At 50.3% G+C, this 17,450-nt stretch overlaps 1 protein-coding gene across 1 annotated transcript in view; it reads left to right on the forward strand.

The window, feature by feature from the left end:
* NXN (nucleoredoxin) overlaps window positions 1-17,450 on the forward strand; it is a 48,312-nt gene continuing 30,862 nt past the window's right edge. The window contains exon 1 of the mRNA XM_068415870.1: window positions 1-344. Within this exon, the coding sequence (XP_068271971.1) occupies window positions 27-344 (318 nt within the window). The 5' untranslated portion in view covers window positions 1-26. The remainder of the gene's footprint in view (window positions 345-17,450) is intronic.

Consider the following 17,450-nt stretch of genomic DNA (forward strand, 5'->3'; position numbering starts at 1 on the left):
GGCGGAGGGGAGCGGAGCGGGGCGGGATGGCGGGCGCCCTGACGGAGGTGCTGGGCGAGGTGCTGGTGGCCGCGGACGGGGAGGAGGTGGCCGTGTCGGCGCTGGCCGCCCGCGGGGTCTCCTTGGTGGGGCTTTACTTCGGCTGCAGCCTCGGCGGCCCCTGCGCCCAGCTCGGCGCCAGCCTGGCCGCCTTCTACGGGCGCTTCAGGGGGGAGGCGGCGGCGGCCGGCGGGCAGCGCCTCGAGATCGTCTTCGTGTCGGCCGAGCAGGAGCAGCAGCAGTGGCAGGAGGCCGTGCGCGCCATGCCCTGGCTGGCGCTGCCCTTCGCCGACAAGCACCGCAAGGTGAGACCGCGGGGCTGGGGGGGAGCCCCGGGCTTTGTCTGGGGGCGGCGGGGCTCGGCCGGGCCCCCCCCGCGCCGCTGGGGCGGGGTGGGCGCTTTCCAGAAAGTTCCCGGGGGGGAGTTGTGGCTGGGGGGGGGGTGTCGGCTGCCGTCCGGCGGGGCGACGCCGCCTCGCCCGGCTCCTCCGGTGCCTGCGGTTTCCGCGGCCTGCGTGGAAACCCCGCAGGCTCCGTCCCCTTCCAGGGGTGAGGGGGGAAGCCCGGCCTGAGGGTCGCCGGGCGAGCGGGGCGGTGCCCGCTGGCCTCGACGGGCCCCTCTGGGGAGCGGGCGGGCGAGGCGTGCGACCAGCCGCTCCTCCGACCCGAAACCCGGGACCCCGGGGGCTGCGGGCCGTGGGCAGGGCCCCCCGTGGGCTCCTGCGTGGCTTTGGGCACAGAAAGGGCCGCGGCCTCCACCAGCCGTGGGAAGGCATTTGGCGGTTGAGGAGCGAGTCGGAGCCCGGCGCGTCCGGGAGCTGCTGGCGAAGCTGCCCGGTGAGTTCGTGCGATGGTGTTCGTTAGTCCTCTTCGTTCAGCAGCTGATGTGTTCGATACTCTATAAGTTACAGCCCTGCATCCGAAGAGTTTAATTGGAAAGACAGATATCGGACAAAAAGCGCTCTGTGAGACCCAGATAGGGCAGGCTGCGAGGAAGGCAAAGGCTGGGCTTCCACATCCCAGCGAGCTCTCAACGCTGGTAGTTTAAAAAAAAACAAACCCAAAGTCTTTACAAATCTAATCTCTGGAAGCTCTTGAGTGAGAATTAAAAAGATGGTGCCCCACTGTGTCGCCTCTAAACATCTTTCCGGCGAGTGATTGAGGCCGCCGGTCTGAGAGCAGCAGGCAGGCGTTGGCTCTTGGCAAGGCACGTTCTCCGCTTCAGCGGGGATTGGGGTAATGCCGGTGCCTGGGGGACAGCTGAGGCCCCTCGGGCGTCCCCCGTGTTTGGGCTCGGCGAGGCTGTGTGAGGATGAGAGGGATGACTTCTTCCTGAACGGGTCCCTGAGCCCTTCTCTGCCAGCACTTCGCGCTGTTCGTTAGGCAAAGGAGTCATTTAAGGAAAAGCTGGCTGTGGTCTGGCTGCGCTGTGTGATGTCCCCTCTGCTGAGAAGAGGTGTAGCTGGTTTGAAACCCAGATTCGGCTTTTTTCCTCGTTTGCTGCAGGTTTTTGTCACTAACCCCCCAGTTCTGCCAAAGGTCTCACGTGCGTAACACTGCACCTGGGTGACGCTGCTGAAGGCCCCCAGTTTGCCCCTTTGAAGTCCCCACACTCTAACTGGGAGCTTGGATGAGTGGTCACAGGTCGGGGTCTGAGATGAGTTTCATTAACAAGGGGAGTGGTAACAGAAGCTTCATCCTTCGGAGAAATTACGGTTTCATTACAGTTTCTTTAAAACCAAGCCCTCTTCCTACAGGGATGTGGAAAGATTGTGGTTCCAGTTAGCAGCTGGCCATTTCCCTACAGAACATTTAAGATTATTTAGGTGGTGGGACTTTTGCTTTCCATATCTGCTTTAAAAATTCCACTGCAATGTAGCTAAATGGTTGGGAGGTTGTAGAAGTGGAAGGTGGCATTAATTTTACATGCTGGCCAATACTTTCATCTATTAGATTGCAAGAAAACATGAAATAAAAAGATTATGGGGTCTTAAACTCTTATTCCAAGCAGCTCTGAGTTAAATTCAGGATTATTTTTGTGCGAAGTGTAAAGTAATTGAAGCTCGTGCTGTATATTTTCAAAACTAAGCAGATGTGATGTAGCCTTGGAGGAAGCTTAATCTACGGATAACAGAGAGCCTATTTGTAAGTTATAAGGGCAATTATGTCAGGCTATCAGATTTCTAAACAGGAGATTTATAACCTGTAGTTCAGGCAGTTAGAAGTTTCCTTGTATAATAGGCTGATTTTTAAATAGTTGGGTTAATGACCTGACTCTCCAGAAAAGCACAAACTTTCTATTTTTCAAAAACATGCCAGCAAGAGCATATGTTCGGTACGTTGTGGGCTTAATTTGCTTAAAAACAAAAGCATTAGAAAAATGTAGGCAGTCCTTTTAAGTTACGGTTCCTTTGCACTAAAGGCTGCTCTTAAACCCGATGTGAGACAAGCCCCAGAGAATTATATAGATTTTCTGGGAAGAAAGGAATCTTACTAGGGATAATGGAGAGAGGTGAGAGCACTGGGCAGGGAGCTGAGCTCTACCCCCGAGCTCTCAGCCTCAGCCCCCAGAGGCTGCGGAGCCCCCGTCCTTGGAGGTTGCAAGGTTTGGCTGGGTGAAGCCGTAGCTGATGGGGTCTTGTGCTGGTGGCTGCAGGGCTCAAGGACCTCCGCAGGTCCCTTCCAGCCAACGCTTCCCATTGTGTGTTGGTTATTTTATCTACTGAGGTTGTGAAAGCTGTGGGGAGAGATGACTTCATATCCCATATTGGTTGTACCATCACTTTTGTTGCTCAGAATTATTGAATAACACGGCTGTTATGGTCCTGGTTTCCTACTGAAACATCTTTCCGCGTGTGCCTTGCCTTTCTCTGGCATACTCTGTGTTGTTTTTATGTTTTTCCCTCTTCCAGACCCTGGGTGTCAGATGTTGATAGGCCTTAAAGGGCTCCTTTCTGGGCTTGCAGTAAAATTCCCACAGTCCTAAAAGTAAAATAGCATCTTACTCTCATGGTTATTGGTGAAGTACTCTGGGTTCTCAAAGAAAACAGCCACTCTTTGTTGAATGCCTCAGTAACTCAATAATGCCGGGGTGCAGTTACCAAGGGCATAACAGCCCGTGTGTCTTGCAACAACCAGCTGAATTTGGGTAACTTTAGCACATAGCAATTTCTGTCTCCAAACCAGTAATAAAAGAAAGCAGTACAAGTCAGCAAACATCTGGACGTGGGGAAAGCCTTTGATTAATGAGGAGGATGGCATTATGCTGCCGTCTGAGCCACAGCCAGACGTATTAATGGTTGTTTTTTTCAAGAACAAAACCATAATGTGCCAAATGAGATTGGAGGCCTTTAACTCGTGATACACATCCCCCAGTTAAGGCTGGGATTCGGGTAGCCGTACGCAGCTGTTAATTGATCTGTCTTCTGATGATGCCTGGTGTTGCTGAGCAGAACGTGGGGGAGAGATATTGCTCTGTGTCTTTGTTTCGTTTGGGGTTTTGGTTTAGCATCACCCCATTGTCCGTGTGTGTGAACAGCTGCTCAGGTTCTGGAGGGGTGATTTAATAACAGCATTAATTCCTGATTGCCGCTGAGAACCTCGGTAATGCAAACAGCCCCCATCTGTCTACGTGCCCTGATATCCGCCGGTGCCCGTGACAGGAGGGCACCAGACTTCTCCCGGTGAGCTCCAGACCATCTCTGCTGCAGAATCCACCTACACTCGGGGTGAATTTGGGTGCTCTTTGAGGGCATATGGCATGCAGGCTCTTGGAGGAGAGCAGGAGCGTGCTGTCCTGGTGCGCTGCTGTGGGACATCTTGGTCATTTCTGCTAAAAAAAGAAAAATAAATTGGCTACATTCTCTGTCGAGTAGGTCCTCTCACATGGGTCCGTGTAGGAGTGGGAGAAAGGAAGGTCAGGGTGCTAGAGGAGAAAAGGTTGCAAGTGGGTCTGTGCTGAGAGAGAAGTGGTTTATCTTTTGCTGTTGTTTATTTGCCTTTGCTTTTGTTTTTACTTGTTGCTTACTTGGCCCAGTCGTCTTCCTCATTCTTTTTAATCTTGACTTTTCTAATTATGCTTAATTGGCGCATCCACGCAGCGCTGTGGTGGTGTAGGGTCTGTGCTTTGCCTCTTGTTTTGTGTTTGCTTTCCGCTGTATTTATGCATTTGCTTGAGTGTTGCCCCAATTCTTCTCGGGAAGGCAAACCCATTTCTGCTATAGCTGAAATACTTCTGCTCTGGTTTTAAATAAATGCAAAACAAGTTGATTAGGTTTCTGTGATTATTCGGTCAAGTATCCGAAAAGAGTTTGAGGATCTCTGCTCATGCTGGTAAATTCCTTTTGGTTGGGACAGAGTGGTTTTCCTTTGTCTTAAAAGTTGGGTTTGTGTACCCTGCTCTGTGTGTCTTCTCCCATGTTCACGTGAAATGTGTCCTTTGCCCAATTGCGTGGCAGAGGCAGGGGATCTTTCTCCGTGTGTGAAGACGACGTCTGTTCTGTGTCACCCCAAGGAGGGGGAAAGGAGCAGGTTGGTACGTTTGGATGTGTTTTGTTTTAGTGGCTTGATGGCTGTGGCGGGTGATCCGAGGTGGGTGCAGGCAGAACACCCCTCCTGTGCTGGGGGTGCGTCTTCCTCAGCACTGCGGATGAAAGGGTGCTCTTAAGATTGATGGGTAAAATGTGACCATCCTCTTTAATTGTTCTGTGAAGTCTCTGTGAAGTCTTTTACAACAAATACCCACTCATTCTTTTTTAAAAAAAAAAATTATGTTCTGTGTTTCCTCCCACCTTCCCATGAAAAGGGCATTTTCTTTCCCTCTACTTAAAAAGTTTGTCTTTTTAACAGAACCTCTGCTAATAAGACACTGGGTAATAGTTTTATAGGTCGAGTTTTTGCAAGAAATGGTGGGGAGGAAGTAGAAATGTCATTAAATTAAACTGTACACAATTTTTTTGGGGGGGAGGAGAACCTCAAATCCTTGATTACAGCTTAAGATATACCTTGATTTTCAGGCACTCGTAACTTTTCTTTTTGAAATCGCCATCTGCTGAGGTCTGGGAGGCGAATGGTCAGCCCAGATGTGGGATTTGTCTAACAGAAAATTTTGTAAATCACTTGAAGCAGCTTTTGAGTTTCATCATATAAAAATATCTAGGTAATCACTTTCAGCTGCATTCCTGGCTTTGTATTTCTGGGGTGGGAATGTATATGAAATCTTTGGCTCACAGAGACATAGATTTAAAAAATATGTTTTTTTCATGACATAAGGCTATTGAGTAAGAAGCGAGGCATTAGCAGCACCAACTGATTCTTTGTTCGCTTTGAAACTCGTTGGTTCTGAAATGTAAGAATGGGAGATGTATGAAAGGAGCAGAGAGAAGCCTGTGTGCTGTTTTTCATTGTGGCATCTTAATCCAGATGTTGAAATGAAAACGTTCATTTAAGAATGCACGGTTGACAATTTCATTTGTTACTTTCAGGTTGCAGAACGAAGCAAAGCAACTTTTACTTTTTAAAGTAATCAGTGCACGGTTCTTCTCCAGAAATGCATTCTTTTAAGAGCTGAAGATGTAACAGCTTTACAAAAGAAGGTACAAAATAACGGGGCGTTTTTCTGTGCTATTTTGGAGAAGCACAGCAGTGAACTTCAATTATGGCTCAGGAATAAGCTATTCAGTATTTCCACATCGTGTGGACAGCATCGAAGCCAAAACATTCGCTAATTCTTATTGTTGTTGATGCCGCTTTTCAAAATTATTTCTATTTTACACAGCTTTGCAGTGACCCTCCATACAATTAGCAGTCGTTTCTCACGCCAGAACCCTAATCCTTCAGTGAAATCCCCGTAGGCGTTCGCTGCTGTCGGTAGGCTGCGAGTCGGGGGGCTGTGGTTAAAATCCATGTCCTGCAATAGTTGCAAAAGCATCGCTGACGTCCTTGGAGGTTGGATTTCCCTCTATATCCAAACTGTGGCCTGCCCGAGCGCTTTCCCGGGGGAGAATCGGTATTTTAAATGTCTGGCTGATGTGTCATCTGCCGTGTTGTTTATTGCCTTCTTCAGTCGGTCGTTGCCCATGTTTCAGGGCCAGCTCTGAAAGTCCTTGGACATCTTTCCATCACCAAATCTTCCCGGCTCCACAGTGGGGAGAAGCGGTGGGAACTTTTGCTGCTCACATACAGTTGGATCTTGGACTGGGCTCTGCAGGTCCTGTCCCAAAAACTGCCATCAGGTTTGCATTGCCTTTGGATGGTGGCTTCTTCAAGTGGTTTGGTAATGTTTTAGTTTGAAATGGAGTAAGTTGCCTCCTTGGTTAATACTCAAAGTAATCCTTTTGTACCATAGGTACTTCCCATAGATATTTCTTAGTACTGGGAAAATTTGTGTGAAATTCATGGCGAGTTTGTTGTTAGCAGGTACGGGCTTTGAGAGAGTCCAGGGGGTTTCGAAGTTGGAGGTTTTTGGTCCTTTCTCATGGACATACTCCTCATGGTTCAAAGCAGCACAAGGTGGGGTCACTCCTGCCGGTAGGGTTTCAGTTCTGAATTGCATCTGGGTAGAGCTCTCCGTTTTACATTCCTGTTGTTTTTTTCAGCGATGCTCCCAGCATGGAAGTTGGGGTATGGTTTTAATCTAAGTCAAGTTAGAAGATATTGTACTTCTTGGTGATCAGAGCAGGGGGATTCTTGCCCCAGCCCCACACACCCTCCTCCCTGACAAGGCAGGTTCAACATAGGGATCATCTCCTTATTGCTAGAGTTTTGACATGAAATGTAGGGATAGAAGCAAACTGAAGGGAGTACTGGGGGCTGTAATGCTGCAGGCTGAACTCTGAATTCAAGAAAACAAGTTTGAGCAGCGTTTGCCTGAGCGTTTGCTTGGTGAGAAGCTCGTTGGTGTGTGTTGATTGCTGCCGCCTCCTCCTCCTCCTTCCCCTCCCCGTTTTTTATCAGGGAAACAAGTTCCAAGCAAAATATTCCAAAGTGATATTTAATTACTCTTTAAAATGCATCTATGTATCTTATCAGCCATGTGGATTTCTGTTTGCTGCTTTGATTTGACAGTTAGTAGTTTGTCATTTTTAAAAGGCTTGCACACTCCAGGAATCTGTGATTTTTATGCTTTTGAAAGTAGAGATGTTGAATTAACTGCAGCTTTGAACTATTCACGGATAATTTCAGGCCCCCCGCTTTCAGCAAATAACAAGCTGACTCCTGAGCTCTCAGGCTGGGTTGAGTACTGAATAATCAGGACTTTAGAGCTGTGTGTTCACTAAACCGGTTCCATGGCACATCACAGCGTAATGCACGATAGATTTGAAATGTTTTCCTAGACAGATCACTTTGTGCTCGTGCCATCTCGAGATAATAACGATTAGCAAAGCGGGGAGTGACACCAGCATGGGGAGGGTGCTTGGACTCATTACGACTTGGGCTTTGTGCACATTAATTACCTCTGTTCCTGGGGTAGGGTGTTCAGCTGGGGGAGAGGGCTTTGCCCTTGCTGTACCTGTGCAGGGCAGCGTCCTCTGTGCTGGCTGGGACTGCTGCTTCTCTGCTGTTGCTTTGTAGGTGAAAAACACAATTAGAGTTAAATCTGTAGGTCGCAAGGTAAAGATGTGGCTGATGGAGAGACTGGGAGTGAGGCGAGTTGATGAATAAGCAAATAGATGTACTAAATTTTCTTGTGGGAAGGTGGATTATACAAGTATTTCAGATTACGTGAGCATCTTGTATGATAGCTGATTGCATTTTCATCATCTAAGTTTTCCAGAGAAAATGTAGTGTCTTATTGATTTGGCTTAGAGTACGCACAGTTAATGGAAGGGTGGAACTAAAAACATGCAGGAATGGTTTCTGCATACTCTCACGTCTGTCTTTCAACACCGCGAACAATTGCAACCACCAATTAATATGTAAAGAATTTGCGGTCTTTATTTAGTGTGAGTGACTGATTGCTTCGGTTGCGTCAGGGCATTAGCTGAGCTTTTGCAATCGGATCGACCCCCTGCTTGGAGCCCAGCGAGCCCCTCTGGCCTCCAAACAAAGCGACGCGAGCCCCCGACGAGGGGATGCTGGCTCCCTGCCCAAGCCGGGGAGAACCTGCTCTGTGAAGGATGCGCTTCAAGGTGATGGGTGCCATGGCTGTAGCAGCGGGGTGGGGTAGAGGCTGCTGTGTGTCTTTTGTACCCGTGAAGAGCTGCAGCAGATGCTGTCCTGCCCAGCCAAGGAGAGAAACTCCAGGATCCTCCGGCAACATTTTGTCTGTCTTTGCAATTGTGGCTAAATCAAATGTGACTTCACAATATTTTAGTGGAGAAAGGGTGCAAAGTGCCCTATCTGAAATGAATTTGCCAAGAGTTACCAGATTTTTATTTCGTGTCTGAGGTATAAAACCAGCTGGTGGCATCCTCAGATGCGAGTGGGCTGGTCCCCGGGGAGGGGATGGCAGCCGGTGCAGGGGGTCAGATCCTGCTGGGAGGGATCTCTGCGAGGCTGGGCTTTGACAGCTGAGAAGGGAGCGTTGTTTTACGTTTCAGTGCAAGGATTTAAGAATCTGGGTGAGAATTAGGTAATGTTTGCCGAAGAGAGTAGAAGGCAACTGAAATGAATTGCAACTGCGTGAGCGAGGCGGAGAGGGAAATTCTAGTACTCCCTCGTTCCCGAGAGATTCCCACTGGAGAGATGAAGTCATAGCCATTGCTTCATTAGCGTTAGCTGAGGATGCTGACAAACGAGCCCTCTTGGTTTGTGCTGGGCTGGTTGAAGAGAGCACCGTGCCGGCTCCCGCCCCGTGCCTCGGCACTCGCTGCCCTTGCCGTGCCGTTGGCAGAAGCACGCGCCAGCTCCCCAGCTGCACTGATTCAGCTCAACGTTTTCTTTCGAGCTGCCACATGCCAGCTCCCAGTCGTCTGTTACAAGTCCTGCTGTGCAGAAGGCGGCTGCCGAGCGATGGGCGAGCGCGAGCAGCAGCCGTGTGCTCGCCAGAACGTGTCCGTCACCGCGCCGGCGCGGGGAGCGTTAATGGCACCCAGCGGTCCCAGCCCCGCTTCCAGAGCAAACAGGCGGGTGGGGGATCTCGCCCTCGCAGCGCTGCCGTGGGAGTCCTTTTTGGAAAAAGTGTGAAATTTATTGTAATACGCGCCGAGGATCTTACGGCGGATCTGAGCTGCTAAATCCTCTAAACCTGAGCCTGCGACGTCGTTGACAGGGCCTCTCACTTTGCTCTACTCCAAGCTTATGGTTTCACTGCTCCAATATTTTTCCATACATGGAAGTATTCCTGCCCCAGCCTGGGCTAATCCTGACATGCCACTGCATCTGGATGTTAGCTCATTTCTCACAGCTGACACTGTGCAAAGGCAGATGTCTCAACTTACTTTTGTTTAAATAGATTTAATTCAACCAGCAAAAGTCTCACCCCATAGGTAAGCAGGGAGGAAAAAAAAAAAAAGTGGTTTTCCATTTTATCAACCTTCCAGGGCTGTTGGGTGGATGAATTGGTCCCCGGTAATGCCATGCTTTGGAAATGAGTAGTATTTACAATCCCTCCCTCGCTAGGCTGGGCTTTAAGTTTTAATTAAATGTCTGTAAGGTGCTCTGCGATTCTCTGCTGAAAGGCACTGTGTAAGGGCAATGCCTTTGAGTAAAAGCTAGAGATCTTTCCCATCCATGGGGAAGGCATTGGAGCTCCAACGGTGAGACCCAAGCAGTTGAATCTGAACAGATATTAGTTCTCACTTCGATAGTTCAAAAGGATAATTTTGCCTCTCCCCAAAAAAGGAGAAACACAGTGATTTTACTAGTGTTGCCAGGGATCCCGGCTCCATCCCCTCCTGCTTGCTGCTAGCTAAACGCCTGCACGCCCGGCTGGGGTGTGCGTGGAGAGTTTGGGTTGTGGGCTGTGCTGGTTCGTTTGCAGTTCAGCATCTCGCTGGGGGTCCTGGGCACGCCCGGGTCCTGGTTTGTCCTCTCTTTGCTTGGCTGCTGCTGTGTGCGGGAACGAGATGACTTGAACTGAACCTGGAGGAAGACAGCAAGGGTGAAACGGGCTTGAAATGAACCAAGCCGTGTGATGGCCAGGTTTCCAGGTTTGCTGTTGGAGTTGTGAAGCAGATGAAACCTCCTCTACGTGACTGTTTGAGCCCCTGAGAAGTGAGTCCAAGAGCCTTTGGGGCCCGTGGTGCCCCCAACTCCTCCGTTTGCCCCTCCAATTGCAGCCCGGGGGTCTGGTCCTTGCACGCATACTTGGGTCTGACGGGATTTCAGCATCAGACAGGTCACTGGGGTGTTAGAAATGTTCTTTTTTCCCCCCCCCACCCTCCCACACGTTTTTCTCACGACTGTTGTGACACCCTCGGAGCAAATCGAAGGGCACCAGGCTACAAATCCTGCCTTGCCAGTACTGCCTGGGTGTTTAGCTTGCAGGAATGCTCTTCTTTTATCAACTGATAGCTGGTGTTTTAAGAGGGCAGGGAGCTGTGCTTAATTCCTTCTGAGAGACTGATGACTCTACAAGCTTATTTTTTAGGGTGCTCCCTTTTTAATTCTGGTTTGTGGCTGTAGGATAGAGGTCGCATCGCTGTCATGATAATTACAGGCTGCTTCTAACGAGCTCTTCCCTGTAATTTCTGTGCTCGGGTGCTTTGCAGATGGCTGTGTGCGTTCAGGAATTCCTGCTGCCTTCATCCGGCGGGCAGGGAAGCTGAGGTGAGAGGGGTCTGGGGGCTGGATGAGTGACCAGAGCGGGGCTCTGAAGCCAGGATTTCCCAGTCCCAGCACCCCATTCCCCTGAGAGCAGCCCCATCTCACCAGGCCCACGCAGGACGTGAACTCGAGCCCTGGGCTGTGCTCTGCTTCCCTGCCCACCGCAGCCCCGGCCGTTGCCCCCCGCTGCTGCCGCCGCCGTGCCACGCGCTGCCCAAATCGGATTCGTTCCAGGGTTAGAAAAGACCCATTTTTGTGTCCCAAGCGCTGGATTTCACAGATGTAGAAGTGGAAAGGTCTTAATGCCTGTGGTTTGATCTGTTAATCGGAAAGCATGGGAAGTTCTTCCTAGGAAGATTTGCTGCCCGGCTTTCTCAATGTGAGTTTGCACAAATACGTTTTATTCCTACAATGGGCCGTCGCAGCTGGATACCTCCCACCAAGCTCGCTGATATTTAGGTCTGATTTTGGCAGAGACACACAGCAATAAATTAAATGAGTGGGGGAGTCTCAGAGAGCAGTACAGATGGTGGGAAACTGAGGGCAGGGACTACTTAAGTGCTAACGTATGGCCCAGCTTTGACTCCTTTCTTTTTTAGAAGAATGGAAAAAGCTGTGAGCTGCCGTACCAGCAATTTTGCGTCCCCCTTGTCTTCAAAGACCCGCTGGCCACCTCTGTTGCAGTGCTTTCTTAATGATCAGGAAAGGAGCACCCTGAATCTGTACGTCTTCCACTGTTTTTCTCCTTAGATGTGACCTGCTTTAGGTTTCGTTTAGCTGCGGAAGTTCAAGTAGAAGGATTTCATTCCCTTATCCGCCTCCATCCGTGTGGATGCGCTGTGCCTTTGACTGATGGTTTAATTATTGTGCGTGACAGGAGCATCCAGGGCCCCTCTTGGCAAAAGGTGTTTATCACTTCGGTGGTGCACAGAGTAGATGTCTGCCGCCCCGGTCGCTCCCAGGATGGGTTTTGCCTAGAGAGGCAGTTTTCAAGCCAGTTAATTGCCGTGTTGTGAAGCAGAAGGGTAGGTGGCTGTCGCTGCTGTTCCCTGCAGACATGTCCTGCGGGGCAAGTGGCTCCTGAGGTGGGAAGATGGTGATGTGGTAGGCTGGGGAGAGCCTTTTGTGTTGGGAAGAGGCGTCTTGGCAGAGGGGTGGTGGGCGTGGGAGGAGCAGGTGGAGGGATGGGGAGGGGTGGGTGAGTGGATGGAGACCGGCGTGAGGACCAGGCTGGAGGGAGGAGTGGTGCCTCGCCTGGAAAGTCACTTCGCTCCAGGCAGCCCGGCTTTGAATCGCAGGAAGGCTCCAGATTTTGCTTCATTTTAAAAATGAAACACCCTGTGAGCCCTGCGTGTTTTATGTTGCTTTTTGGCTCGGGCTGGCCGAGCGGCAGCCCTGTGTTGGTTCGCGTCCAGCGTCCTCTTTTTGATGTTTGTCTGCACAAGGATTTGCTGCAGTCTTCACAGCTGAAAAAGCGGAGTCGTCTGCATAAAACCCAGAAACTCTCTAGGTTAAGAGGCCAGCGAATACCACCTCTGCTGTGGTCATCCCTCTAATTATTAAAATAATAATCCCAGGCAGAGCTTATGGCCCCACCGGTGACTCGGGGTCTGTTGTGCTGGGCTCTCTTCAAACAGCCACGTGAGGAAGGGACGGTCCTTGCCCTACGGTTGGTTATCTAAGGAAAAGTCCCCCTTGCCCCGTGGGGAGAGGGTGGGTGCCTCCGTGCTGTGACAAGCCAGGCTGGCAGAGATGCTTCCTGCCCTGCGGGCACAGAGGTTTGGGATCTGGAAGGGGAAGGCAAATGGGGACCTCCTGCACGGCCGTGCCCTATGTGAGGGGATGCGCTTTGCGTGGCTGCCAGCTTGCAGAGCTCTTCCCCATCCCTGCCAGCGACTGGTCCTTAGCTTTGTGCTTGTGGGTGCTCCTGCCTGGTGATGCTTGGCTTCCCCGCAGCTGCACATCATCTCAGCAGCACCTGGAGGTCCATCCACGCAACGTGAAGGTGCTGCTGGCCTTCATGCCGAGATTTGGGAACCTCCCCTCCCTTACGCAAAGGTGTTTATCCCAGCTGAGCTCGTGCAGCTGGTGTTTGGTAGTCTGCTCGGAGGAGAGAGGACCAAAGCAAACGGGCAGAAGTTTGTCACTTGGATAGTCGCTGTCCCAAACCAACTGACCGGGTTGGGTCGGTGGGTTAAACCGGTGTTAGAACATGCTGAAAGCTTGGGGCCGGGCACCTGCCTGCCTGGTTCCAGGGATGCCCATCGCCCCGATGTCAGTGCACAGGTTCACGCGCCTCCTTTCTGTCTTCATGGTGCTGCCTTCTCTTCTCGGGGCTTGACACTGGAGACGTGATGTACACCTGGCACGTGGCTGGGGGAGAAGAAGTCGTATAAAAGCCAGTTACCTGTAGTGGCTGCCATCTCTGGCCAAGAGCATCTCCGGCTGCTTTCTCCCCTTGGCTCCGGAGCGAGGATTATCCAGAACAAATCCTGTTACCCAGTTGCTTCCGTGGCAGAGACTTGCTGGGCACAGGGATGAACCCTCCTCACCCAGCACCCCCGGCAGCGAAGGAGCCGCAGGACAGGAGAGCCCCACGGGACATAAATCACGTCGCTGTTTGCAGATGACATCATGGGTGAAGATCAGGGATTTTGAGGGTTTCTCTGCCAGGAAGTGGCAGTGTTGATTGCCAGGCTTAGTAATGAAGAATCTGAAGTTGTGATTCATCCCTCAATCTGCATCTTAAGTATGTGGTGGTAAAGCTAGGAAAATCTGTGTATGTATCAAGGGTTTCCTCTTAGGGAGCTGAGAAACCCTTAGGTGGAGCAATTATTATTTTACTTAAATGGGATTGAAATACCAAACGCTCAGAACGTGCCAGTTCGTGTCTGTTGTGGAGAAAACTCAGTTACTCCACAGAAATGTCTTTTCATCCTGCCACACTGAAGAGAAAATAAGATCAATCTATTGAAAAGAAAAATTCCTGACATTTTTTTGTCATCTGTTCAAACGGTTGTTCAGGCCCGTGGAGGTGGCTCGGCACAGGCGGTTCTTGGCGAGGACATACATTTGAGAGGCAGCTCCTGAGAAGGAAAGTGGTTCTTTGCTGGTGCTCAGACTTCTGGTATTTAGTTTGATCTTTTATATTTTAATTACTCCAGCAATTAGCACAGTTACAGACTGTGCCTTGCCTTTGCTGTTCTGTGTGTGCATCTCACACAGCATTTGCTGGCCCTGAGGATGAACCAGCCTTGTGCAAAAGCACTGAAAAGGCATCGGTGTGTGTATGTGAATCATCATCTGTGTGGATGTTTCCTCCCTTTGTTAAATAATTATAATCAGCCTTGAAATAGCTGAAGACCGGCCGGAGCCCACTGGTGACACGTGGGGTGTTGGTGCAGTGGGCTGATGGCCAAAGGGATGCCGAGAACGTGAACCCTGTAAAAAGAAATTAAACTCGTTCTGTAGGTGAGGTTGGAGAGGAAAACCCCTGCCTCACGTGAGCTCGGGCCATCGCTTTTCTTGCAATTTTGTTTTTTCTTCACCATTACTAACAGCATTTGCTTTGGTCAGAGCTTCAGGCTATCCGAACCAGGGTGTAATTCCCATGGAGGGTACGTCAGGCTGACACAGAGCTGCCAGACACCTTCTGGTTTTAGAGTCGGGAATTGCCATTTACTCCCATGTTTTCCGTGTTTCTTGTTTCTGCTGGTGACAGCACCTACCGACAGAGAAATGGATGCTGACAGGAGCAGCGCCTGCCGCTGCGCAGAGCCTGTTGTTCAGTGATCGAGTGAATGAACAGGCTCGCTCCAGCCTCCCTCTTAGGAGCCGCTGAAGAACACCGTGGGGTTGTTCCCCCCTTTGCTTAACTAAATGTTGCTAAAGAAAATGAGTATAATGGAGTCCAGACCTTTTTGCAGGAATCGCCATCCGGCTGCTTCCCTCCGCTCTCCTGCCTGTCGCAGCCCGTCCGAGCCCCGTTTCTGCTCAGGTATGGGCTCGTTTCCATTCTGTTTATGCTCCAAAAGAGGCTGGAGCCAGATGGTTTTTCTGCAGAGGATATAATGTCATTGGAGAGAAGCAGGAGTTTGTAAAACAATCCGCCGGATTAGTGGCACCTCGGCTCCTGCCGGATCTCCCCACCCCCTTCTTGAGCCTTATTTCTGTTCTTTGAAAGCTGAGATTTCCACTGCTGTTGACGCCCTGCCAGGTACTCTAGCAGGGTTACTTTCCATTGGATGCAGTTCAAGAAACCATCGTTCCTTTTCTGTCGTTTGACATCAAAGGGTGGGGAGCACCTTCCCTGCACTGCCCTGCTGCCTCCAACGCTGGCATAGCCATGGCTGCTCTTCAAACCCACCACGCTAGAAATGTGAATTAGAAAAGATTTTGGTGGCAGGGAAGCTGAAGAAGCATCCATGTGCTCAAGAAAATATACTTCCATATTTAAAAAAAACCCAAACCAAAGTCTGTTTAGGTCCACCTGATTTACCTGACCTCTCCTTATCCCTTGCCTTGTCATAATGAAACTACAACAGGTTTTAGGGTTGTTGGGGGAAAACCCCCGGTTTCCTAGAGAGAATATAGAGGTTCTCTGGATTTTCCGAGAAAATCTATGAGCTTTACTGACAGCAGAACGAGCTGAGCAAGTTAGCTGTGGATTTGAGATGGTAGCTTTGTGGCTTTTGTCTAGCAGAGCCTGAGCAGTATTTGATGCGCAGACTTGTTTTCAGACATCTCTCATAGAGAAGGTGTTGGCAGGTCTGTTGTTAACACCCTTGCCTCTAGGCCAAACTATTGAAAATTCGAGTTCAGCTTGAATCTCGTTTCAATGGCTTGGAAGGCTGCAATCTGATGGGCTGAAAAATCTCGTCCAACTCCAGCCCTTATTAGGAGCTTAATCTGAAGCGCAGCCAAAGCCAAATAAAGGGGGAAGGCAAAAAAAAAAAAGGCAGTAAAATGGAACAAGAAATGTGCATCCAATTTACAGTATTCCTCTGCAACCTTAATTCAGCCCCCTGTACACGTTACGACGCAGTTTCTAATCACGGGATTACGTATGGTTTTTTTCCATGGCACCCCTGCCCTCGCTGCTCAGTCGGGGCAGCCCAGGGAAGGGTGGGGTTGCGTGTGTAGGACCTCTGCCCTGCACGGTGCGGGATTTGGGGGGAAGGGGGTGAGGCAAGTCATGGAAAAATAGAGGAGGTAAAGCGATGGTTAAGGAGATGGAATTCCTGCTCTGCTCCTGCCGCAGGGCTCGCGTATGGCGCCGGGTAAATTGCTTTTCATGCACAACGAGGGACTTGATTTCCTGGGTCCCCAGGCTGAGGGTTGAGTTGCAGAAGCGCCGAGAGCTCCTGCTGCAGATGATCTCATGGGAAGTCGCACGTCAAACATGTAAAATGCTGCGCAGTGCTGTTTATTTTTTAAAAAGGGATCTGTAGGCTGATTCTGGAACTGGATGCCCAGAGCTTCTCTGTGCCTCTTTTCTTTGGCTATAAACTGGAGGTGTTGTGAACGTAGTTCTGTAGGATTTTATGAAAATAAATTCACGATCGTTTGAGAAATATCCTGGCCTGCAGTGGCGAGACGCCTTCATTTTTGCCTTGGAGCAGCACAGGAAAAGTGTGAAGTGAAGAGGGCTGAGTACCGCGCGTGAACAACCAGTCAAAACCCAAACCGCGGTAATTCCTCGCTTGTTGAGCATCTCTATTCTCGGTACTCACCGCGTCAGGACTGTACCACACGTGGTATGTGGCCGTGCTATAAAGACCCCACGCAAGTGGACCAGATTAAAGCTGCAGAGGCAACTTATTTCCAGCACATCCTCACTTCTCAGGGCTTGGCAACTGGAATATTTTCTTAATGCAGCCCTTCAGATGTAATATGGGATGAATTACAGGCGAGTGAGGATTTTTGTGCAGAGGGTACAGGCATCGCTCTGTAGCAAAGCTTACTGGGAGGATGTCAAACAGCTCGGTGCTGAAGGTGGTCATTCATTTGCTTTTCTGACCTGTAGCAGAAGGTGGGAGGTTTTTGGATCATCCAGGGAGGACTTTGTGTGTAGTTTAGGCTGCTAACACCAGATTAGCTTTTGGCTTATCTGAACGTGGGTTTCGTTTGATCTTTAGGTTGGACCACTGTTGTGTGTTCGAGCCTCGCTTGCAAAACAGCTCCTGTGTCCATCGAAGAAAGAGGTTGGGGAAGTTATTTTTGCTGTGGTTTTATGGAACTCTATACCATCGTCTGTCTCTAAGGAAGATGTGACGCACGATGGCTTTGCAGCTATGCGGCTCGATGGAGAGGCACATAGCTGCGGGGGCTGTCACGGGGATGCTCCCGCAAGAAGTTAGTTGAAAGGCAGCTGGTGTCCCTGTCCCTTCTCCAGTACCCTTTGGACCTTGTTCCAGCTGATCTCCTTCCCCTCAAATCATGGATTAGGAGCTGCAAAGCTCTCTGGAGAAGGAGCAGCGTGTTTCGTACCAGCCTGGCAAGAGGAGCCCCACCAGCCGTGCCGTCGGGAGGAAGGGCTGCGCTCAGCCGTGCTCTCCCAGGGCTCTGCAAGGTTTTGAACGCAGCTCGCTTAAATCAGCAGATGTTATCAGGCATGCACAGGCGAAACCTTGCTCTAGTTCACTAATTATAAAAATTCCTGGCAGAAGCTCCGGGTGAGTCAGCTACAAAAAAATTACTTAGGA

This window comes from Nyctibius grandis, chromosome 18, assembly GCF_013368605.1.
Source record: "Nyctibius grandis isolate bNycGra1 chromosome 18, bNycGra1.pri, whole genome shotgun sequence".
Taxonomy (NCBI): Eukaryota; Metazoa; Chordata; class Aves; order Nyctibiiformes; family Nyctibiidae; genus Nyctibius; species Nyctibius grandis.